Genomic DNA, 25088 nt, shown 5'->3' on the forward strand with positions numbered 1-25088 from the left:
AATTCAAGTTTCAAAGAAATGTTGATAGTCCTGAAGAGGAAAATAATCTTTTCATACTGATTCTCAAAATACCAAGTGATCTTGGGTGGAGCAGAATCTCCAGTCAGTTTAAGAACAAACTATTCAATATTTTTTGAAATGGCATCAGATTATTTGAAATATTAGCTGGATGAAGTATCGACTTCCCAAGGATTATAAGGCAAATCTCTGATTTTATATAACCCTTTAGGAGGGAAGAGATATGGAAGTCTCCTCAAAAAAGCATGTGGCAGACTTAAAAGTTTGCAAAGGTTTAATACTCATAGTAATACAAAAATACAAAACTTGTGCTTTTCTTCTATTATTTTTAAATATTATGATTAGAAAATGAAAGCACTATCAATTTTAAGAAGAAAAACAAAATACTTGAGTTAAAAGTGTTGGAATGTTGATAGGCTTTGATGTTAACTCTCTAAAGAGTGTGACTACACAGTTTAGTGAATTGTTGATGAATTGAAAATAAATTATTATAAAATAGATATCTGTATATTTTACATATATATAAAATCTATTTTTAACATATAAGTCCCTGTTTTACATGGTAATATAATTTTTTTTTTTTTTGTCTCAGTCCCAGCCAAAATCATGTCCAGTCATTTGGTAGAACTTCATGTTAAAAGGCCTGTAAAACTCACGGAGTCTTTGGACAACTTCCTGGTTGATACGGGGATGTATTCTATCCTTGTTTTTACCAAGGCAGTGGGATTTCCTGTTGTCCTCAGACTTTTTCAGACAGGGAAAGCCCTTGGTCTTGTTGAAATAAAAATTTTTGTTTGTGATGATCCGTTTAAGGCTCAGGAAGTCCTGGACCCTTCCAAGTTCTCCAGCTGGGTCACCTATCAACCTCTCCCCACTCACAAAAAGTATCTGGCTGACAGGGAAGTGGAGGAGCCAGTTCTCTAAGTGCTTGGCATAGATACCAATCTGTATGGCACTCCAAGATGTGTCAATGAGACCTGTAGCTCTGTTTTTGAAAGTTAAACTTTCAAAAGTGGGGATATCAGGGCATTTAGAGAGGGTCTGGGTATAGTCTGAAATGGCTCTGGTCACTGGGTCTCAGACCACAACAATGAGCTTGATATCCTTAGACATTGCTGAAATACGAGCAGGAGCCTCCTTGGTGACAAAATAACTAGGGGTTTTCTCCATGGTGATTTGTCCATCCAAGGATCTTGGCATCAGATCTCTGAAAACAAACAAATGATTCACAGTTAAGAAAAAACATGTGTTAAAATTTCAACAATCCAAACTTTTTTTATAGATAGGATTTAGGAATATGATAAATTTTTAGGGACCCTATGAAAGAATTCTAAGATTTATTACACTTTCCTGCCTTGTGTATGATAACTCTGTTCCTGTTTTTGGAATGAAACATCTCCAATACAGAAAAATCAAGTACAAGTATGTAAGAGGGCCTGCCAACCCCCCGCCAGCCTTAGACATCGAACAGGGCATGGCTCAGGTAATCTGAGAGTAGCCTTGCAAGGGTGAACAAGTTGGCACTGGGAGGAAGGGGGTCCCTCCCAAAGGAGCACCATGGCAGTTCCCAGGAGAGGCATGCTGGATCTTAGAGGGGAGTACCTTGAACATCCCAATTAGGAAAGGAATGCACACATCATATCTACGTGTAGCTTCCTGTAGAGAATCATGTATCTATTATAGGTTAGAATGTGATTACATATGAAGTAGTAACTAGAAACAAGCATCAAGATGATAAAAGGACCTGTGTCTTTGTAATAAAAGGAGTCTCACACTATCCTGGCTTTTTGCCCCTCATTACTTACATTCTTTGCCATTCAAGTGGACAGGCAGTGCTGGTCACATAAGACCTGTTCCACTAGGGAGTTAGGGCCATGACCTCCAACACAAGTACCTATTGTGTATTATTTCTTTCCTATTTTTCTGAGTAGCTAAGTGCAGTTTTTAAGGATTTCCTAGTAGGAAAGTTGGAAAAGATGGCTTTAAACACATGAAAATCTTCTTTACTTGATATAAATCCATAAGCATTTTGAGAATAATAAAATAATCTGATAGAGATTTACCAAATCAAGCTATGAATTTATTCCATTATTTCTATTTTCTCAATATATTCCTCATTTCAGAGAAAATAAATCACTCAAAAGGCAGTATAATATAATATTTTGAAAAAGAACCAAGGAGTAGGAAGGATGTTGCTCTGCTAATCCTTTATTCTATAGTGTTAGGCAAGTTTCTTTATTTCTATAAACCTTGGTTCTACTTATGTCCAATCTATAGCAGAACATTCTAAGCTCATATTGGTCTGATCATCCACAATCAGACACATTGTAACTCAACTCTAACATAGTGATGGTCCTCTTTGAGAACAAAGGACAACAAACAACCAAGCCTATTTCTGAATCTGTAAAATAAGTAAACTGCAGGAAATAATTATTTAAAAATCTTTCAGGCATTTTTTCTATGCTTTCTATAAAAATATAAAGCAATAGAAAATGAAATATTTAATCTGCCCTTTCTTCTAGCTAGAAGATGTTAGCCTATATTCAGTTGGCTTTACCATGATAAACATTGACAAAATGAATTCACCTTGTTAAAGTATTAAGAAATATATTCACTACAGAAATATATATCAGGAACCTCTGTGAACTATTCTAGAAAGCTTCAGATATAACAGGAAAAGATGTATATGGAATTCATCATATAATCACATAACAAAAACCATGCAGATAAAGACTAGACTAATTCATGATAAAAGCATATTCTATCATTAGTATCTAAAATTAAAGTTGTAATTGATGTCACTAAAGAAAGACCTTGATTATTCTAAGTTATTTCAAAGAGGTACCAATTTTTTGCTATACTGAATTATGAGTATGAATATAGTAATCTCAGAAAAGCATTATACTAAAATATCTCAGGGCAAATTATCCAATTCAAAACTACAATGACTAGGACATGATGGATCTAGTCTCTGAAGACCTACTTTTTGAGGTAGCCCATTTCACTTTTGGACAACTCTAATTGTTAGGCAGCTTTTCCTATCAACAAGCCCAAATTTACTTTGCAACATCTTTCAATTGTTTCCTGCCTTCCTTAAAGTCCCAACTAAAATTCTACTTTCTACAGGAAACCTTTCCAGATTCACTTTAAAGTGATTCTCCTCTGTTGATTATTTAAATTTATCCTGTATATGGCTTTTTCATACATAGTTGTTTGTTTATTGTCTCCTCCACTAGATTGCAAACTCCTTGACTACAGGGATAATTTTTGTACACCCAACACTTGGAACTGTATCTATGTTTATTGCATAACTAAAGAAATGTTTATTGAATGACTGATTTTGTCCTCAAATTAAATAAAACATGTCTAAATCCTTCTCTACATGATAAAACCTTAAAGAAGTATCATGCTCTCTTTGATACTCTTCTTTACCTTGAAAATGCATGGTTTTTTTAGAAGTCATTGACATTTAAAAAAAAATAAATAGCAACTAAAAGTGACCATATAAAAATAGAATTGATAATAATAGCTAGAAATTATATAGCATTCTACAATTACAAATTACCTTATACGGTGTTTGGAATGTCTCCAAAAGTTTCTATTGGTAGATGATATCATATATATTTTGAGTCAAGAATACAATAAAGATTTGTCACTGAAATCCACTTAGGTATGACTGGTTTAACTATTCACATTGCAAAGCATACTAAAAATTATGTTGCCAAATTGAGCAAAGATGTTAAAGTGAAAGGATTAAAGGATGCAGATTTCTCAATGTATTACTCCATAGGAGAAAAATAAAAAGAAAAACAAAAGAGAGGGTAAAATAACTTTAAAATATACACAAAATCCAAAATAATAAAAAAAAAAAAGTTAGCAAAACAAAGTAGAAGACTGACATAATTAGCAAACATTACAGGGCAACTGAATTGGCTGAAGTACCCAGAATCAATGCAAAATGAAAAATAAAATATGCAAGACATTTTAAAAGATATTCTCAAATGCATCAATTTAAAAAAAAGTAAAATTGAGAATAACCTATTAGACTCTATGAAGAGGTTTGAAGAAAGTAAAAATTTCATAAAGAAATTGAGACTCAAAGACACTTTTAAAAATAGAAACAATAATGAAGAAAATGACCAATATGAATAATAAAATAGAAAAATCTCAGAAAAAAAATAAATATAATTATTCCCTTTAAACTGGTTCCAATAGAAAATGATATTATAAAAAAAGTATGCACAGTGAATGAAAATTATCCAAACTATTAGAAAACTTAAATTTCATACCTGGAATATATATCATGAATCAGCAATCTCAAGATTATTGCTATTCCAAATCACTTAGGGGAAAAAAAAAATTTATTATGAGGGATATGGAATAATAATGAATCAAAGAAAAATATCTGAGAATTGGTTAAAACAAATCATGAAATGCTAATCAAAATCATCCACAAAATCTCTAAATAAGAAGCGTAAGCTTATACAAATTCCAATATCAAAAAAAATTCTTAAAATTCTTAATTAAATTAAATTAAAATTCTTAAAAAATTGTTGAAAAATATTCAAAACAACTTAGAAAGATAAAATAAGCTAAGCTATGATATATATTTTTATTTATAATTTTTTTCACAGTATATATGCATGAGTAATTTTTTTTTTTACTAATATTATCCCTTGTATTCATTTTTCCAAATTATCCCCTCCTTCCCTCTACTCCCTCCCCTTTATGGCAGGCAATCCCATACATTTTACATATGTTACAATATAACCTAGATACAATATATGTGTGTAAATACCATTTTCTTCTTGCACATTAAGTATTAGATTCCGAAGGTATAAGTAACCTGGGTAGATAGACAGTAGTGTTAACAATTTACATTCACTTCCCAGTGTTCCTTCTCTGGGTGTAGTTATTTCTGTCCATCATTGATCAACTGGAAGTGAGTTGGATCTTCTTTATGTTGAAGATATATGATATATTTTGTGAGGAGGATTAGAGGAAGATGGCAAACAAGGCAGAAAATTATTGACTCAAATTTCTCTCCAAATAACCTAAAACAACCCTCAAATCAAATTTTAGAGCAGAATCAATAATAAAAAGTCATTATAAAGAAGTCATTCAAGCCAGAAAAAATTTAGGAAGACATTAGGAAAGATCTGATTTGTGTTGGTGACAATCAAGGTTTTGGGATAGTTGGAGGTTGGAGGTGGGTGGCTGTATGGAAAAAGATTGTAGAGGCCTCTGCTAGCCCTAATTTTGGTTCCATGGCAGAGGGGTAAACTGATTCTTTTAGTTGCAAGAGAAAAGAGCCTAGTGGTACATTTCTGGGATCATGGGGAGTAAGTACTATGAAAGCAGTGCAGATACTATGGTCTTGACTCAGGGGTAAAAAAAGAGTATTTGAGATTACTCTTAAACCAAAGCATAATCCAGAAGAACAGTGGCCACACCTGGTCTTTGATTATAGCACAATGAAGAACCAAAAGGTCAAAGATCCCCAGATAAAGTTCTGAAAACAATTAAAACACCTGAGATGTAGCCTGAGATGTCCTCCCTAATACTCCAGAAGCAGAGTCTGATTCTAAAATAAAGTTAACAGCCAAGAAATGTTCCATAAAAATGAGTAAAAAAAACAGAAAAATAACCTGATCACACATAGTTACTTTAGTAATACAGGACATAGTTCAAACTTAAGAGAAGACAATGAAGTCAAAACAGCTGCTTTTAAAGCTTCAAAGAAATATGTGAATGGTCACAAACCCTAAAACAGTCTTGGAAGAGGTTAAAAAGGACTTTAAAACCAAATAATAGGAGGAAAAAATAGGAAAAAAAATCAGAATAGTAAACTGAATTTGCAATCAAGAATAACCTATCCAGCAAAACTGAGAGCAAGGAAGAAAATTGATATTTCATGATTTAAAGGACTTTTAAACATTCTTGGGGAAAAAACCAGAATTGAACAGAAACCGACTTTCAAATACAAGGATTAGAAGGAACATAAGAAGATAAACTTGAAGATGAGGTTGAATAGTTTAGTATCTTATATGGGAAAGTGATATTTGCAACTCTCAAGAATGTTATTATTATGGTAGTTCAGAATATACAAGAGGGCTTGAGTTTGAGTTGATTATTATTTATTATCCTAAAAAATAAAATTGGATAGGGAGAGGTAAAATGTAGTAAATAATCTCAAAAAACAAGATGTATGAATGGAAGAACTTTTATAGTGTAGTGGAGAATTGGCTGAAGAGTGAGCACTGTAGGAACCTTATTCTCATTTAAATTGGGATAAAGAGAGAATAGCATAAGTACATAATAGCATTATGTTAAAAAAAGTACCACAGGAGCTGCTAGATGGCCTAATGGATAGAGCACCAGCCCGGAAATCAGGAGGACTTGACACATAACACTTCCTAGCTGTGTGACCCTGGACAAGTCATTTAACCCCAATTACCTCAAAAACAAAACAAAACAAAACCAACAACAAAAAAAGACACCATATATAATAAAGTAATATTACCCTAAACAAATATGGACCAAATTCTACAATATCTAGTTTTATAAAGGAAAAGGTAAATGAATTACAGGTGGAAATAGATAGCAAAACTATAATAGTAGGACCTTTCAACTTCCTCAGAATAAGTTTAACCAAATCAAAAACTAAATAAGATGTTGAGAAGATGAATAGAATCTTAAATAAATTAGATGTGATAGATATCTGGAAAAAATTGAATAGGTACTAAGTAACCTAATTTTAAAAAACAAATGCATGGGTAAAGGAACAGATGATAGAAATAATACTTTTATTAAACAGAATAATAATGAGAAAATATACTAAGATTCTTCATCCTTTTCACCTACTTTATTTAGATCCCCTCCTGCTCTTTCTTCTTATAATTTATATAACTTCCAAAATCAGTTGTATTAAATTGTATGTATAAAGTGTATTTTTGGAAATTGAGTCAGGTCCATTTTCATTGTAGAATTGACATAGTTACTCTCCTACTAATTTCCATTCCTCAAGATCCAATTCTTTTCCCATAGATAATCAAGATGTGTACTGTACAGTTTCTAAAAGTTCAGTGATCTGCTCCCAAATTATAATCAAACCTTGGCTTTGCATAAGTCTGACAACGCTTTCTACACATTTTCTTTGAATTGGAAAAAAAGGCTATTTTCTAAACATCTGTCCCATTTTAGCTGAAATACTATTTTAGCCCTATAACAAAGTTTCCTTGTCTGTTTTTGTACTCACTCTAATTTCTGAGTTGTGGAGACTTTTCCACTGAAATCAGGATCATGTCTATCCCATGTTCAGACACCAAAATGTAATAATTTTCTCTGAGAGCAGGTTTCTTGGGGGGCTTCTGGGAGCAGCCTTCATTTCAGTAATCACAAGTCCAGCCAGGGATTAAAGCCAATTCCTTTATTGTGTCCTTCAAAGTCTTGTCTCTTTTTCTGGGGCCCAGCTAACTTTCTTAGAGGCCTACCTCTCTTTTTGGTTTCTAGAGCTCCTGCCGCTAATCCCATGCCCCTACCAGCTTCTGTTTTTAACTCCCTCTGAATGTCTGCAAATCCAAAGGTTTGTACTTCAGCCTCCCAGAGTTTCTAGTGGGCTTCTCAGGGAAAATAAATGAAAGTGTGAGAAAGAGGGATACAGTGAGAGAAGTGAGAAGGGGAAAATTATAATGAGAAAATTATCTAACAAAAAAGGTACATGCAAGGAAAAGATTTTGTAGTGAAAAGGGAAAATGGTCAGGTGGGGAAGAGGCTGATAAAGGCTTGAATCTTATTCACTTTTAAATTTGTTCAAGGGAAATATACATGTACATAGCCAGTAGAATATAGAAATCTGTTACCTCAGAGGGAAGCAGGAGGTAAAGGGGATAAAAGAAAAGGATAGACTGATGAAAGGGAGGGTAGATTAAGAAAGGCAGTGGTCAGAAGTGGTCAGAAGAAAAATAGACTTTTTTTTTTTTTTTTAACTCGAGCATACTTTATTTCCCCCCCCTTTTTTTTTTAAATTAATTTTATAATTATAAAAAATTTTGACAGTACATATGCATGAATGGGGAGTTGATTAATAGCTTGTTCTGTTTCTTTTTCTGAAATAGGACTATTTAAGCAGTTTATCTCCTCCTCTGTTAATCTAGGAAGCCTATATTTTTGGAAGTAGTCATCCATTTCACTTAACTTATCAAATTTATTGGCATAAAGTTGGGCAAAGTAACTCCTTATTATTTCTCTAATTTCCTCTTCATTGGTGGAAAGATTCCCCCTTTTCATTTTTAAGACTAACAATTTGATTTTCCTCTTTCCATTTTCTGATCAGATTTACCAAAGGTTTATCTATTTTATTGGCTTTTTCATCAAAGCAACTCTTAGTTTTATTTATTGATTCAATAGTTTTTTGTTTTTTTTTTTACTTTCAATATTATTGATTTCTCCTTTTAATTTTAGAATTTCAAGTTTAGTTTTTGGTTGGGGGTTTTCAATTTGGTCTTTTTCGAGGTTTTTAAGTTGCAGGCCCAATTCATTAATCTTCTCTTTCTCTATTTTGTTCAAATACACCTCTAAAGATATAAAATTTCCCCTTATTACCGCTTTAGCTACATCCTGCAAATTTTGGTATGATGTCTCATCATTGTCATTATCTTGGGTGAAATTATTAATTGTTTCTATAATTTGCTGTTTCACCCAGTCATTCTTTAAGATGAGATTATTCACCAGCCATTCTGGAGAGCAATTTGGAACTATGCCCAAAAAGTTATCAAACTGTGCATACCCTTTGACCCAACCGTACTACTACTGGGCTTATATCCCAAAGAAATACTAAAGAAGGGAAAGGGACCTGTATGTGCCAAAATGTTTGTGGCAGCTCTTTTTGTTGTAGCTAGAAACTGGAAGTTGAATGGATGCCCATCACTTGGAGAATGGTTGGGTAAATTATGGTATATGAAGGTTATGGAATATTATTGCTCTGTAAGAAATGACCAGCAGGAGGAATACAGAGAGGCTTGGAGAGACTTACATCAACGGATGCTGAATGAAATGAATAGAACCAGAAGATCGCTGTATACTTGAATACGTATGAAGATGTATTCTGATGGAAGTGGATATCTTCAACATAAAGAAGATCCAACTCACTTCCAGTTGATCAATGATGGACAGAAATAACTACACCCAGAGAAGGAACACTAGGAAGTGAATGTAAATTGTTAGCACTACTCTCTATCTACCCAGGTTACTTATACCTTCAGAATCTAATACTTAATGTGCAACAAGAAAATGGTATTGTCATATATTGTACCTAGGTTTTATTGTAACACATGTAAAATGTATGGAATTGCCTGTCATCGGGGGGAGGGAATGGAGGGAAGGGGGGGATAATTTGGAAAAATGAATACAAGGGATAATATTATAAAAAAAAATTACTCACACATATATACTATGAAAAAAAAATTCTAAATAAGATGAGATTATTCAGTTTCCAATTACTTTTTGGTCTATTTATCCCTAACTTCTTATTGAATGTAGTTTTTATTGCATTTTGATCTGAGAAGCAGGAATTTACTATTTCTGCCTTCCTGCATTTAATTTTGAGATCTTTATGTCCTAATATATGGTCAATTTTTATATAGGTTCCATGAGCAGCTGAAAAAAAAAGTATATTCCTTCCTATCATCATTTCTCCTATCATCAGTTTTCTCCAAAGGTCTATCATACCTAGTTTTTCTAATGTTCTATTTACCTCTTTAATTTCTTTTTTATTTGTTTTGTGGTTTGATTTATCTAATCCTGAGAGTGTAAGGTTGAGATCTCCCACTATTATAGTTTTGCTGTCTATTTCTTCTTGCAACTCTTTTAACTTGTCCTTTAGTAAGTTAGATGCTATACCACTTGGTGCATATATGTTTAGTAATGATATGGCTTTATTGTCTATGTTACCTTTTAGCAGGATATAGTTTCCTTCCTTATCTCTTTTAATTAGACCAATTTCTGCTTATGCTTGATCTGAGATAAGGATGGCTACCCCTGCTTTTTTGGCTTTACCTGAAGCATAATAGATTCTGCTCCAACCTTTTACCTTTATTCTGTATGTATCTCCCTGCTTTAAGTGTGTTTCCTGTAAACAACATTTTGATCCAGTCCGCTATCCTCCTCCGATTAATGGGAGAGTTCGTCCCATTTATATTTACAGTTAAAATTACTAATTCTGTATTTCCTGCCATCATATTATCCCTGATTATGCTTTTTTCCCCTTGTCCCTCCTAAACCCCTTCCCCAGTAGTGAATTTATGGACCCTACTTGTGATGCGCAGCCCTCCCTTTTTAGAATCCCTCCCCCCTCCTTCTCCTTTCTTGTACCCTTCCCTTATTACTTTTTTCTTTTCCCTTTTCCTCTTCTCCCTTATAATGAGGTGAGAGAGAATTCTCTGAAAAACAAATATGTCAATTATTTACTCTTTAAGCCTATTTTGATGAGAGTAAGATTCACACAATGTTTCTCCCCCTCTCTAAATTCCCTCAGATGTGGTAAATTTTCTTTGTCTCTTCCTGGGATGTAGTTTCCCTCTTTTTATCTCTCCTTTCCCGTTTTCTGATACTCCTTCCCTTTACTACTTCCCTTTTTTTATGTTACATCAGTAAAATCAAATTATTCATGTGGACTTTCTGTATATCTACAACAGAAATACAGTTCTCAAGAGTTCTTTTTACCTTTTTCTGCTTCTCTTCAGTCTTGTGGATATAGATCAAATTTTTTGTTTAAGTCTGGTTTTTTCTTAGAAACAAATGGAATTCCTCTGTTTCATTAAATGTCCATCTTCTTCCATGGAAGAAAATGATAAACATATCTGGGTAGTTTATTCTTGGTTCCATTCCTAGTTCTTTTGCCTTTCAGAATATCAGGTTCCACTCCCTTCGATCCTTTAATGTGGAGACAGCCAGATCTTGAGTGACCCTTATTGTGGCACTTTGATATTTGAATTGTTTTGCATTTTTTCCTTAGTTTGGTAGTTCTGCAGCTTAGCCACAATGGAGTTCTTTTTTAGGATCTTTTTCAGATGTTCAATGAATTCTTTCAATGCCTATTTTCCCTTCTGTTTCTATTATCTCTGGACAGTTCTCTTTGATGATTTCCTGTAGAATAGAATCTAGGCTCTTTTTTTGATCATAGTTTTCGGGAAGTCCAATGATCCTCAGATTATCTCTCCTAGATCTGTTTTCCAGATATTATAGATTTTCCCAGTAAGTATTTGACGTTATCCTCCAGCTTTTCTTTTCTTTTTTTTCTTTTTTTTTGTTTTTGTTTTTGTTTGACTGATTCTTAGTTTCTCAATGAATCATTCATTTCTATTTGTTCAGTCCTGATTTTTAATGAGTTATTTTCTTCATTCACATTTTTTAGTTCTTTTTGTATATGTCCAATTGAGTTTTTAAATGAATTATTTTGCTCTGTTGAATTTTTTTCCATTTCACTAATATTTTTTTTTTAGTGAGTTATTTTCTTTTTCCAATTCACAAATCCTACTTTGCTGTGATCTTTCTAACCTTTTTTAATTCACAAATTTTGTTTCAATGCACCTCCTGTGAATTCTTTATTTTTTCCAACTCAAATTTCAGGACGTTGTCATTCCCTATCATAGCTTCTCTTTCCTTTCCCCATTTTTCTTCAAACTCTCTTAACTTTTAAATAGTCTGTTCTAGGAGAGATTTATGTGATGGGGGGCAGGTATCATTCCCTTTTAGGGTGTTATCTGGAGACTCTCTGCTGTTAGCTTCCTCGGGGTTGGAAACCCGCTCTTTCTCTGTATGAAAGGTGTCAATCGTTCTCTTCAGCTTCTTACTCATTGTTAAAAATCTGTGGGGGTCTGCCCTTGGGGTAAGTAATTTATTTACCAGCTTCCTCCCAGACCCAGATGGATGCAGCAGTCCTGAGATTGAGCTAAGAGAGAGCTCTGGGAGAGAGTTCCCCTCCCCCCTGGGAAATTCCTTAGAAGTGGTTAGCACACCTGCTCTGCGAGGACTGCCCAGTGAAGGACCCCATTATGTGGCCTGGGGACTGCCCTGAGGTTTAAGGCTGAACAGTGAAAGCGTCACAAACCCCAGCCAATGCCTCCTGTGGGGCCGTGGATATTAGCAGTTGACTTGAAAAGTCCCTGCGCTCAAACCAGAAGTGTCTGCCCGGAAATGGCAGTCCCTACTTCAAAGGTTCTACTTCTCTGGGAATTCCGCTGCTGCTAGAATTCCACTGCCTCAGGCTGAGCCCCGCACTATGTGGATTAGAGGCTGCCTTGGGCTGTGTACCCCACTGTTCAGGCTTTCAACTACCACAAGAAGAAGCCCTGGGCAGCAGAAGGTGGCTACACAGCAGTGCCGAGACTGGTGTTAGGTCACTTCCGGATTGAGGTGGATTTACAATCTAGCTTCATATTTTAAAGTAGCTTGATTTCTCTTCTGATCTGGTGTTTTATAAGCAGAGAAGAGCTATTAGCCTGTGCCAGATTCCTCTATCTCAGTGGCTTCTCTGATCCCAGAGTTCTCCCCAGCCCTATCGGCACAGTGTGCTAACACCTAACCCTATCTGTGCTGATCTTTTCTTTCCTCCCCTCAGAACCGACTTTTCTGTTGAAATTCCAGATTCTCTTCAGCTGGCAAGTTGTGCCTCTAATCCTTGTGGTTTCTATCAGTCCAGCGTTATTTTTGAGGCTGATTTAACTAATTGGTATTGAGGGAAGAAGGGAGCTTATGAATTAGTGTGTATCTTCTCAGCCATCTTGGCTCTGTCCCCTCGGATATTTTGTTTTTAACGTGATGAATTATATTAACTGCTTCCCTCATTTTGAATGATCCTTGCACCCCTATGCCACCTTAGTTATGTTAAATGATTTTCTGGATGAATTGTTTTAGCTTTTATGATAATAGTTGTCCAGTTTTTTTCAATTATTTTTCATAGTTCCATTTAGCATTTTCTGGAGTGGTTTTCCATTTCCTCCTCCAAATCATTTTATAAATGAGGAAACTGAAGAAAACAGAGTTAAGTGACTTGGTCAAAGTTATATGACTAGTAAGAATTAAACTTACTAAACTAAATCCATAAGATTTAAACTTATACAGACAAATGAGTCTTCTTGCTTTAAAGCCCAGAGCTCTATCCAATATGACACCTAGCTACTCTCTTTTGGGTGGTATTTTATTTAAGTTTTTTTTTTTTTGTTTGTTTGTTTTAGCAATATTCATTAAAATATTTCTTTCATTTTTTTAAAAAAAAATATTTTAATAGTTTTTAATTTACCAGATATATGCATGGGTAAGTTTACAACATTGACAATTGCCAAACCTTTTGTTCTAATTTTTCCCCTCCTTCCCCACCCCCCAGATGGCAGGTTGACCAATATATGTTAAGTATGTTAGAGTATAAATTAAAAACAATACATGTATACATGACCAAACAATTGTTTTGCTGTACAAAAAGAATCAGACATCGAAATAGTGTACAATTAGCCTGTGAAAGAAATTCAAAATGCAGGCAGACAAAATTAGAGGGATTGGGAATTCTATGTAATGGTTCATAATCATCTCCTAGAGTTCTTTTGCTGGGTGTAGCTGGTTCAGTTCATTACTGCTCTATGGAAAGTGACTTGGTTCATCTCATTGTTGAAAATAGACACATCCATCAGAATCAATCATCATATAGTATTGTTGTTGAAGTATACAACAATTTCCTGGTCCTGCTCATTTCACTCAATATCAGTTCATGTAAGTCTCTCCAGGCCTTTCTGAAATCATCCTGTTGGTCATTTCTTACAGAACAATAATATTCCATAATATTCATATACCACAATTTATTTAGCCAATCTCCAATTGAAGGGCATGCACATAGTTTCCAGTTTCTGGCCACTACAAAGAGGGCCGCCACAAATATTCTCCCTTCTTTAAGATCTCTTTGGGATACAAACCCAGTAGCAACACTGCTGGGTCAAAGGGTATGCATAGTTTGATAACTTTTTTAGCATAGTTCTAAATTGCTCTCCAGAATGGCTGGATGTATTCACAATTCCACCAACAATGTATCAGTGTCCCTGTTTTCCCACATTCCCCTCCAACATTCTGTATTACCTTTCCCTATCATTCTAGCCAATCTGACAGGTGTATAGTGGTATCTCAGAGTTGTCTTAATTTGCATTTCTCTGATTAATAATGATTTGGAGCATCTTTTCATATAATTAGAAATAGTTTTAATTTCTTTATCTGAGAATTGTCTGTTCATATGCTTTGACCATTTATCAATTGGATATTGGCTTGATTTCTTATAAATTAGAGTCAATTCTCTATATATTTTGGAAATGAGGCCTTTATCTGAACCTTTGACTGTAAAAATGTTTTCCCAGTTTATTGTTTTCCTTCTAATCTTGTTTGCCTTAGTTTTGTTTGTACAAAGGCTTTTTAATTTGATATAATCAAAAATTTATTTTTTGTGATCAATAATGATCTCTAGTTCTTCTTTGGACATAAATTCATTTCTCTTCCACAGGTCTGAGAGGTAAACTATCCTATGTTCTTCTAACTTATTTATAATCTCATTCTTTATGCCTAGGTCATGAACCCATTTTGACCTGATTTTGGTGTACAGTGTTAAGTGTAGGTCAATGCCTAGTTTCTCCCATATTTATTTCCAATTTTCCCAGCAATTTTTGTCAAACATTGAGTTTTTATCCCAAAGGCTGGGGTCCTTAGGTTTGTCAAACACTAAATTATTAGAATTATTGATTATTTTGTTCTTTGGATCTAACCTATTCCACTGATCAACTAGTCTATTTCTTAGCCAACATCAAATGTTTTTGGTAACCCCTGCTTTATAATATAATTTTAGATCACCTTCATTTGATTTTTTTTTCATTAATTCTCTTGAAATTCTTGACTTTTTGTTTTTCCATATGAACTTTGTTGTTATTTTTTCAAGGTCATTAAAATATTTTTTGGGAGCCTGGTATAGTGCTAAATAGATTAGTTTAGGTAGTATTGTCATCTTTATTATATTTGCTTGCCCTATCCAAGAGCATTTAATATTTTTCCAATTGATTAGAACAGACTTAATTTGTGTGGAAAGTGTTTTGTAGTTTTGCGCATGTAGTTTCTGATTTTCCCTTGGCAGATAGATTCCTAAATATTTTGTCCTATTAGTAGTTACTTTAAATGGAATTTCTCTCTGTAACTCTAACTGTTGGATTTTGTTAGTGACGTATAAGAATGCTGATGATTTATGTGGGTTTATTTTGTATCCTGCAACTTTGCTAAAGGTGTGGATTATTTCTAATAGCTTTTTAGTTGAATCTTTGGGGTTCTCTACGTATACCATTCTATCATCAGCAAAGAGTGATAATTTGGTTTCCTCATTACCTACTCTAATTCCTTTAATCTCTTTCTCCACTCTTATTGCCAAAGCTAGCATTTCTATTACAATATGGAATAGTAATGGTGATAGTGGACAACCTTGTTTCATCCCTGATCTTAATGGAAATTGTCGCAATCTTTCCCCATTACATGTGATACTTATTGATGATTTTGAATAGATGCTACTGATTATTTTAAGGAAAAGTCCATTTATTCCTATACTCTCAAGTGTTTTTAATAGAAATGGATGTTGGATTTTATGAAATGCTTTTTTTTTTTAGGGAGTTGATTAATAGCTTGCTCCTATTTCTTTTTCTGAAATGGGACTATTTAAGCAATTTACTTCCTCCTCTGTTAATCTGGAAAGCCTATATTTTTGGAGGTAATCCTCCATTTCACTTAGGTTATCAAATTTATTGGCATAAAGTTGGGCAACGTAACTCATTATTTCTCTAATTTCCTCTGCATTGGTGGACAGTTCCCTGTTTTCATTTTTAAGACTAACAATTTGATTTTCCTCTCTCCTTTTTCTAATCAGATTTACCAAAGGTTTATCTATTTTTTTGTGTTTTTTTTCATAAAATCATCTCTTAGTTTTATTTATTAGTTCAATAGTCTTTTTATTTTCAATATTATTAATTTCTCCTTTTAATTTTAGAATTTTTAAGGTTAGTATTTGATTGGGGGTTTTAATTTGGTCTTTTTCTATCTTTTTAAGTTGCAAGCCCAATTCATTGATCTTTTCTTTCTCTATTTTCTTCAAGTAAACCATCAAAGTTATAAAATTTCCCCTTATTACTGCTTTAGCTGCATCCCATAAATTTGGTATGATGTCTCATCATTGTCATTATCTTGAGTGAAATTATTAATGGCGTCTATAATTTGCTGTTTCACCCAATGATGACATTTAAGATGACATTATTTAGTTTCCAATTACTTTTTGATCTATTTACCCGTAACTTTTGTTAAATGTAGTTTTTATTGCATCATGATCTGAAAAGAAAGCCTTTACTATTTCTGCCTTCCTGCATTTAATTTTGAGATCTTTATGTCCCAATAATATGGTCAATTTTTGTATAGGTTCCATGAAGTGCTGAGAAGAAAGTATACTCCTTTTTGTCACCATTCAGTTTTCTCTAAAGATCTATCATACCTAATTTTCCTAATATTCTATTTACCTCTTTAATTTCTTTCTTATTTGTTTTGTGGTTTGATTTATCTAATTTTGAGAGTGCAAGGTTGAGATGTCCCACTATTACAGTTTTGTTATCTATTTCTTCTTGCAACTCTCCTAACTTCTCCTTTAGGAAGTTAGATGCTATACCACTTGGTGCATATATATTTAGTATTGAAATTGCTTCATTGTCTATGCTACCCTTTAGCAAGATATAGTTTCCTTCCTTATCTCTTTTGATTAGATCAATTTTTGCTTTTGCTTGATCTGAGATAAGGATGGCTACCCCTGGTTTTTTTACTTCACTGGAAGCATAATAGATTCTGCTACAGCCTTTTACTTACTCTGTACATATCTCCCTGCTTTAAATGTGTTTCCTGTAAACAACATATTGTAGAGTTCTGACTTTTGATCCAGTTTGCTATCATCTCTGCTCAATGGAGAGTTCATCCCATTCACATTTACACTTAAAATTACTAATTCTGTATTTCCTGCCATTATATTATCCCCTGATTATTCTTTTCTCCCTTACCCCTCCTGAACCCCTTCCCCAGTATTAAACTTATGAGCCCCACATGTGTCATGCAGCCCTCCCTCTTTAGTATCTCTCCCTCCTCCCTTTAAATTCCTTTCCCTTTCTTGTTCCCTTTCCTTATTGCTCTTTTCTTTTTCTCTTTTCCTCTCCCCATTTTTAATGAGATGAGAACCAATATGTCAATTATTTTCTCTTTGAGCCAATTCTGATGGGAGTAAGGTTCACACAATGTTCCTCTCCCTCTCTAACTTCCCTCAGATATGATGGGTTTTCTTTGCCTATTTGTGGGATGTAGTTTCCCCCTCTTTTTATATCCCCTTTCCCCTTTTTCTGACACTATTCCCTTTCCATTTCTACTTTCCCCCCCCCTTTTTTTTGTTATATCCTTAAAATCAAATTATACATGTAGTCTTATTGTATATCCACAACAGAAATACAGTTCTCAAGAGTTCCTTTTGCCTTTTTCTGCTTCTCTTGAGTCTTATGATTGGAGATCAGATTTTTTGTTTAGATCTGGCTTTTTCCTTAGAAACATGGAATTCATCTGTTTCATTAAATGTCCATCTTCTTCCATGGAAGAAAATGCTCAACTTTGCTGGGTAGTTTATTCTTTATTCCAAGTTCTTTTGCCTTTCAGGATATCAGATTCCAGGCCCTTCAATCCTTTAATGTAGAGGCAGCCAGATCTTGAGTAACTCTTATTGTGGCAACTTGGTATTTGAATTGTTTTTTCCTGGCTGCTTGTAATATTTTTTCCTTAGTCTGATAGTTATGAAATTTGGCCACAATGTTCTGTAGAGGTTTTTTTTTTTTTTTAGGGTCTTTTTCAGAAGGTGTTTGATGAATTCTTTCAATGCCTATTTTATCTTCTGATTTTATTACCTTTGGGCAGTTCTCTTTGATAATTTCCTGTAAAATAGTATCTAGGCTCTTTTTTTCATCATAATTTTCAGGAAGTCCAATAATCCTCAGATTTTTTTTTCCTTTTTTTTTTATTTTATTTTCCAGGTCTGTCTTTTTGCTAATTAGATATTTGACATTTTTTTCCAGATTTTCATTTTTTTGGCTTTGCTTGACTGATTCTTGGTGTCTCAATGAATCATTCATTTCTATTTGTTCAGTTCTGATTTTTAATGAGTTATTTTCTTCATTAGCTTTTTTTTTACTTCTTTTTGTATGTGTCCAATTGAGTTTTTAAATGCGTTGTTTTGCTCTATGGAATTTTTTTCCATTTCACTAAATTTGTTTTTTAGTGAGTTATTTTCTTTTTCCAATTCACAAATCCTACTTTCTTGGGAATTCTTTATCTTTTCCAATTCACAGATCCTACTTTCCTGTGATTTCTTTACCTTTTCCAATTTCCTAATTCTATTTCCCTACACTTCCTGTGAATTCTTTATCTTTTCCAATTCACCTTTCAGGAAGTTGTTTACCTTTTCTAATTCACATTTCAGGACATTGTTATTCTCTAGCATAGCTTCTCTTTCCTTTCCCCATTTTTCTTCTAATTCTCTCTTCAGATTTTTAATAGTTTCTTCTAGGAGAGCGTTATTTGGGGTATTGTCTGGAGGCTGAATGCTATTAGTCTCCTCAGGGTTGGAAACCCGCTCTTTTTCTGCATAGAAGCTGTCAATCATTTTCTTCATTCTTTTACTCATTTTTTTTAAAGCCTTCAGGATCTGCCTTCAGGGCAAGGAGGTTACCAGTTTCCTCTGCAGAGCAAGGATGGGTTTATGAACAGTATCTGTCCTTTCAATAGGCTGCAAGGAATGGCTGAGCTGTGGGAGGGCTCTCGGAAGAGCTCCACACAGAAGTGAGTAGGCCTGGGTATCATGGGTCAGGCTTGCCCTGCGAGGAGCCCCACTGTGAGGATTAGTGACCACCTTGGAGCTACAGGATAAAGAGCAAAGATATCACTGCCCTCCTACAAAGGCCTGCTTTGAGTATTTGCAGTCCTCCTGTCCCTCATCACACTGGAAGTGTCTCTGACTGGGGAGCACAGTCAAGCTGGGGAAATTCCACTACCACTAGCTGAGCCCCTCACTGTGCAAATGAGAGGCTGCCCCAGGCTGTGCCCCTGTTGTGTGTGACTGCCTCTCACTGCAGAATGCTGCAAAGAGCTGTGTTATGGTCTGCGCTGAATCACTTCCAGTCCTGAGTGAGCGCAGTCAGATTCTCTCAGGCTTTGGCGTCCCTCAGAGTACCCTCTACCCTAGGCTCCACTTCTCTGCTGGTCCACTACTCTGCCACCAAAGCAAAGCAGTCAAACTATGGCAGAGAGCTCTATGTAAACCTTCCAACTGCAGATGACTTATATAGGCATGGATCTTATGCTACCATGGTGTCAGGGAAAACCAAGACATAAACTCAAAAGAAAACAGCTATAAGTAAAGAAAAATGATAATCAGACATAAGCTCAATAAGAATTCCTGAAAGATTAAAATAAAATTGCTCAGAATGGTAGAAGAAAAATTGGGGGAAATGACAATGATATAAGAAAATTATGAAAAGAGAAATAAGAGCTTGATAAAAGAAGCACAATATTATTGAAAAAAAATTACCTTAAAAAACCCAAACCAAAATAGTCTAATGGTAAAAGATGCAAAAAAAAAAAAAAAAATTCACTGAAGAAAAGAAACTCCTTATAAAGCAAAAGCCAAATGGTGAATCTCATTAAAGAAAGTAATTCCTTAAAAATTAGAATCAAAGACTTGCCAAGAATCAAACAGCTAGTAAGGATTGGAGGACAGATTTGAATTCAGGAAGACAGTCTTTCTGACTTCAGGGCCAGCACTCTCCACAGCACTAGTTAACTACTCCTTCTTTTATCAAACAATTCATTCTCTTTTTATAATCTTCTCGTATCACTTTCATTTCTTTTCCCAAAATTTTCTTTTAGTACTTTTAGCTTTTTCTTTACCACTTCTGCAAAATCTTATTGAGCTTGTCTCCAATTTGCAATTTTTCTTTGAAGATTTGTAGCTATTTTCTTTCTTTTTCTTTTTTTTTTTTCTTTTTGGTTTGTCAATTTTCCCAGCCTATTTATTGACTTTAACTTTATATTAAAGTTGGATTATGTTTACCTGAAGGCATTGTCCCAAACTTCACAATTTTTAATGCTTTTGGTCTCCTGTTATATGCTTCTGTTCATTTATTGATTCTTCTTACTGTCTTTGGGCTAAGAGTTCTGAAGCTGCAAATCCCTATCTCTACCTCCAAGGCCCACTGCTGGTATTGCTGCCACATGAGCTCCAGGATACTTACCTGTATGATTCTGGGCAAGTCACTTAACAGCATTTGCCTCAGTTCTACATTTGTAAAATGAGTTGGAGAAGGAAATGGCAAATCACTCTAGTATCTTTGCCAAGAAAATTTGGTGTCACAAAGAATCAGATATGACTAAAATGTTTTAAAAACATCAAAAGAAGCACAAAAAATAATGAAGAAAAAATACATTTTTAAAAACAGAATTGTTTTAATGGCAAAAGAAGCCCAAAATTGATGGAATAAAATAACTCAGAAGAACACAAAAACAACAAATATTAAGGATGACAACAATGAGATACCAAATGAACCAGAATTTGCTGATTCAGCCAAAGCAGTACTTAGGGAGATATCTGTAAACATTTACATAATAAAAAAGAGAAAGGACAGATCAATGAACTGAGTATGCAATTAAAAAAAAAAATAGAAAAAGTGCAAATGAAAAATCCCAATTTAACAGCAAACTAGAAATTCTGAAAATCAAAGAAGAGATCAATAAAATTTAAAGCATAAAAACTAAACTAGCAAAATTAGCATTACATAAACTATTGGTTAATTTTTTTTTTAAGAAAGAAGAAAACTGAATTACCAGTATCAAAAATTAAAATGAATATATATATATTGTCAATGAAGATGAAATTAAAGCAATTAGCAGTTTTTGCCCACTTATAATGCCAAAAAAATTATCATTTAAATTAAATGGATGAATATTTATAAAATTAAAAATAGCCCAGCTTAATAGAAAAGGAAGTGGAATACTTTAATTAAATCTCAGAAAAAATATTGAACAAGCCATCAATGAGCTCCCTAAGGAAAAAAAAAATTACAAAGATCAGATGGATTAACAAATGAATTCTACCAAGTATTTTAAGAGCTATTAATTCCAATTCTATAAAATGTATTTGAAAAAAAAAAAAAAAAAAGAAGGAATGCTACCAAAATTTTTCAATGACACATATGATTTTGATACTTAAACCAGGGAGAGCAAAAGTTGAGGAAGAAAACTATAGAACAATTTCCCTAATGAATATTATGCAAAAATTTTTTTAAAGTACAATATATCATAAAAATCATACATTATGGTCAAATGGGATTTATATGAAGTATTCAGGGCTGATTACTGAATCAGAAAAACTTTAAGTGTAATTGACCATTATCAATAATAGAAACAACAAAATTCATATGATTTTAGTTATAAAGGAAGAACAAATTTTTCACAAAATACAACTTCCTTTTCTAATTAGAAGCACTAGAAAGCATAGGGATAAAATGAACTATTTTTGAAACTATAAGGAGTAATTATCCAAAAATAAAGAGCAAACATTAATTGTAATAAGGATAAATTAGAAGCTTTCCTAATAAGATTGAAGGTGAAACAAGGAGGCCATTATGAAATATTTATTCAAAATCATATTAGGTATAGCACTGAGAGTTATAATAATTATGGTCATAGCAATAAAGAAGAAAAAGAAATTGAAGGAATTGGAAGGAGATGAGAAAAGGAAAGTATCACTCTTTGCAGACACTAAGATGGGATACTTAAATTAGTCCTTGAGAATCAACTACAAAACAACTTGATAGAGTTATGTAATACAACTTTAGCAAAGTTGTATTACATAAAATAAATCCATATAAATCATCAACATATCTATATATTACCAACAAAATACAGGAGGAAGAGAAAGATAAATTTCATTTGAAATAACTACAGAAAATATAAAATACTTGGGATTTACTTGCTGAGACAAACTCAATAAGTATATAAACATTATTGCAAAATACTTTTCACACAAAGACAAATCACTGGAGAAATATTAATTGCTCATCAGTAGTAAAATCAATATGATCAAAATAACAGGGGCAGCTAGATGGTTCAATGAATAGTACCAATCCTGGAGTCAGGAGTACTTGAGTTCAAATGACCCTGGACAAGTTACTTAACCTCCTCCTTCCCCCAATAAAAACAATAATAAAAAACAAAACCAAAATAACAACTCTTTATATTAATTTACTAATTCAGTATGATGCCAATTAAACTATCAAAGAGTTATTTGAAAGAGCTAGGAAAAAATAATAACAAAATTAATCTGGAAGAATAAAAGATCAAGAATATCAAAAGAATCATTAAAGAAAAAAATGTGAATGGCCTAGTAACACTAGATTTCAAATTATATTATAAAGTAGTCAAAGAATCTGGTGCTGACTAAAAAAAGTTGTGGATAAGTCGAATAGATTAAATTCATGATACATTAGTAAATGATCATAGTAATCTAATATTTGATAAACCCAAAGATCCAAAATTTGGGGCAAAATCTTGCTATTTCACAAAAATTGTTGAGAAAACTAAAAGCAGTTTGGCAGAAACTAGGCTTATACTAACACTCACACCATAAGTGTAACAACATATAATCAAAATGGGAATTTGATTAAAGGAGAATGGATATTTTATCTGTTAGATTTATGGATAAAGAAAGAATTTATGACCAAAGACAAAAGAGACAGAAAGAATTACAGAAAGTAAAAGAGGAAAAAAAATATATCCATGTTTTTCTATATATTTTATTCTTCTACTAAACTACAAACTCCTTGAGGACATGAACAGGATTATTTTTTATCTTTGCATTCTCAGTACCTAGCCCTGAGCCTTTCACATCTAGGTCCTTAATGTATTTTTGTTGAATTAAATTAAATTGCCTTCCCTTTATTGTCCTGTGTATTTCTGTGGATCATCAGCCATCTCCATTTCTTGAATCTTAGGAAGTTTCACTTTAAATTCCTTATTCATTAAATTCATTATTTACCAAACAAAAATCAAATTCTTAGAGCTGTTTATAAAAATAGCATGTCTCCCACCATGCATCTCAGTGTTGCATATAATATGGTAGAAGAGCAATATTTAATATAATTGAAACTGCTTTAAGTATGCTTGCTGCTTAAGTGTAATGTTCTCTAAATTATAATGTCCTCTGGGAGCAGGTTTCTTGGTGAGCTACTGGAGGCAGCTTTAGTTTCAGTTCAGTTCAATAATTTTAAATGAAGCCAAGAGTTAAAAGTCCAGATCCTTTATTTCTTCCTTCAGTCTTGTCTCTTTTCCTGGGCCTGGTTAGCTTTCTTAGAGGCCTATCTCTCTCCTTGGTTCCTAGAGCTCTCTCTGAATGTCTCTGAATCCAAAGGTTTTTCCTTCAGCCTCCAGCCAGCTTTAGCCTCTCACCCTCCCAATGTCTCCAGCCAGCACAAAGGTGAAAGTTGGAATGAATCTTGACTCCTCCTCCCAGAGAGTGGGCTTGTGGGCTTCTGAATTGTGAATCTCCTGTAAGTCCAAGAATAAGCTTGTCTTGTAGTGGGCTTGTGAACTCCTCCTTATATATGCTCTCTAAAGATGTGAAGTCTAATGTGTGAACTCCTTTAAAGGTATGAACTTTATGAACCTTTAAAGGTATGAAAGGTAAGTACATAAGCATTAGTACCTTGTTTCAGGTTCTGGCCCATAACACTTAAGTACACTCCTATGACATAATTATCTTGAGAAAAGCTGAAATTGTCTAAGTTAAATCTTTATGCAATTTGGTTATGACATCCTACTTTTGCTGTGTTCAAAAATACTGAAAGTGAAAATTTCAAAATAATATTGATTTCATTGACAATAAGGATAAATCACAAAGTTGAATTGCAAAACTGTTAAATTTCATTTGGGTTTTTTTTCAGGATTGCATTCCCCATCTATTTGGGGAATTCATATTCATATTGGACATGTTACATTTCTCTCCCATTTCATTCATTCCCACTACTGCAGTATCTGCTATTCACTACTCTTTGGCTCTCTATGCAATATTTAATTGAAAAGCACTGGCGTTTTCTGTAAATCTTAGTCATATCTGTTCATGATGCCTTTAACGGTGAGATCCTTTCTATAAATACAACCCAATTGTTAGCTGGACCATGTTAACAAATCATAAGTAACATAGCTTGTTCCTATTGTAGAATTCAAGAAGCATTCTATATATCTGTGCTGAATATTTATTTTGCCTTTTGACTTTGCTGCCACAGCAACTTCAAGTGTGGCAAATTCAACATCTACTTCACCAGTCACTCTGCCATAGGGTCCAATTTCAGTGTGTACTTGCACATGGTTGAGTGGTAAGATAAAATTGCAAATATCATTTTCAATAGCTCTGTAAAATAATCCTCTCATGTGAACACAATGGTCTGTTACACTATGGAAAGCAGACTCACCATCTTCATATTTATAATCAGACAGACATTCCTGAAAAATAAAAATTGAAGTCTCTTCTAAATCTATTTGAACAAAAGCCCCATTTAACATTAACTATCTTGTAATATCACAGCCTCTAATCTTCCATCATAGGCACCATATTCTCTCCCTGGAAGGGGAGTTACTCCATTTAGCATGATTTTCCAAATCTAAAAAAAAAAAAACCAGCAATTTCTTCCTTAAGATGTACAAAGTTATAAAGTGGTGGTTAACAAAACCATTTGGTACTGACTAAGTAATAGAGTAGTGGATCAGTGGAATAGGTTAGATACATATGACACAGTAGTTGATGGCTATAGTAATCTAGTGTTTGAAAAACCCAAAGACAGATAAAGCAACAGCCCTGAAGTCAGTGGACCCAAGTTCAAATCTGGCCTCAGACACTTAACACTTCCTGGCTGTGTGACCCTGGGCAAATAACTTAA

At 33.7% G+C, this 25088-nt stretch overlaps 1 protein-coding gene across 1 annotated transcript in view; it reads right to left on the bottom strand.

Annotated features, from left to right (window-relative positions):
- Nucleotides 1-606: 606 nt before the first annotated feature.
- The window catches only part of LOC141540770 (heparan sulfate glucosamine 3-O-sulfotransferase 3B1-like), a 35531-nt gene continuing 11049 nt past the window's right edge, over nucleotides 607-25088 (bottom strand). The window contains 1 exon segment of the mRNA XM_074264739.1: nucleotides 607-1225. Coding sequence (XP_074120840.1) covers nucleotides 607-1225 — 619 coding nt within the window.

This window comes from Sminthopsis crassicaudata, chromosome 4 (genome assembly GCF_048593235.1).
Source record: "Sminthopsis crassicaudata isolate SCR6 chromosome 4, ASM4859323v1, whole genome shotgun sequence".
NCBI classification, from domain to species: Eukaryota; Metazoa; Chordata; class Mammalia; order Dasyuromorphia; family Dasyuridae; genus Sminthopsis; species Sminthopsis crassicaudata.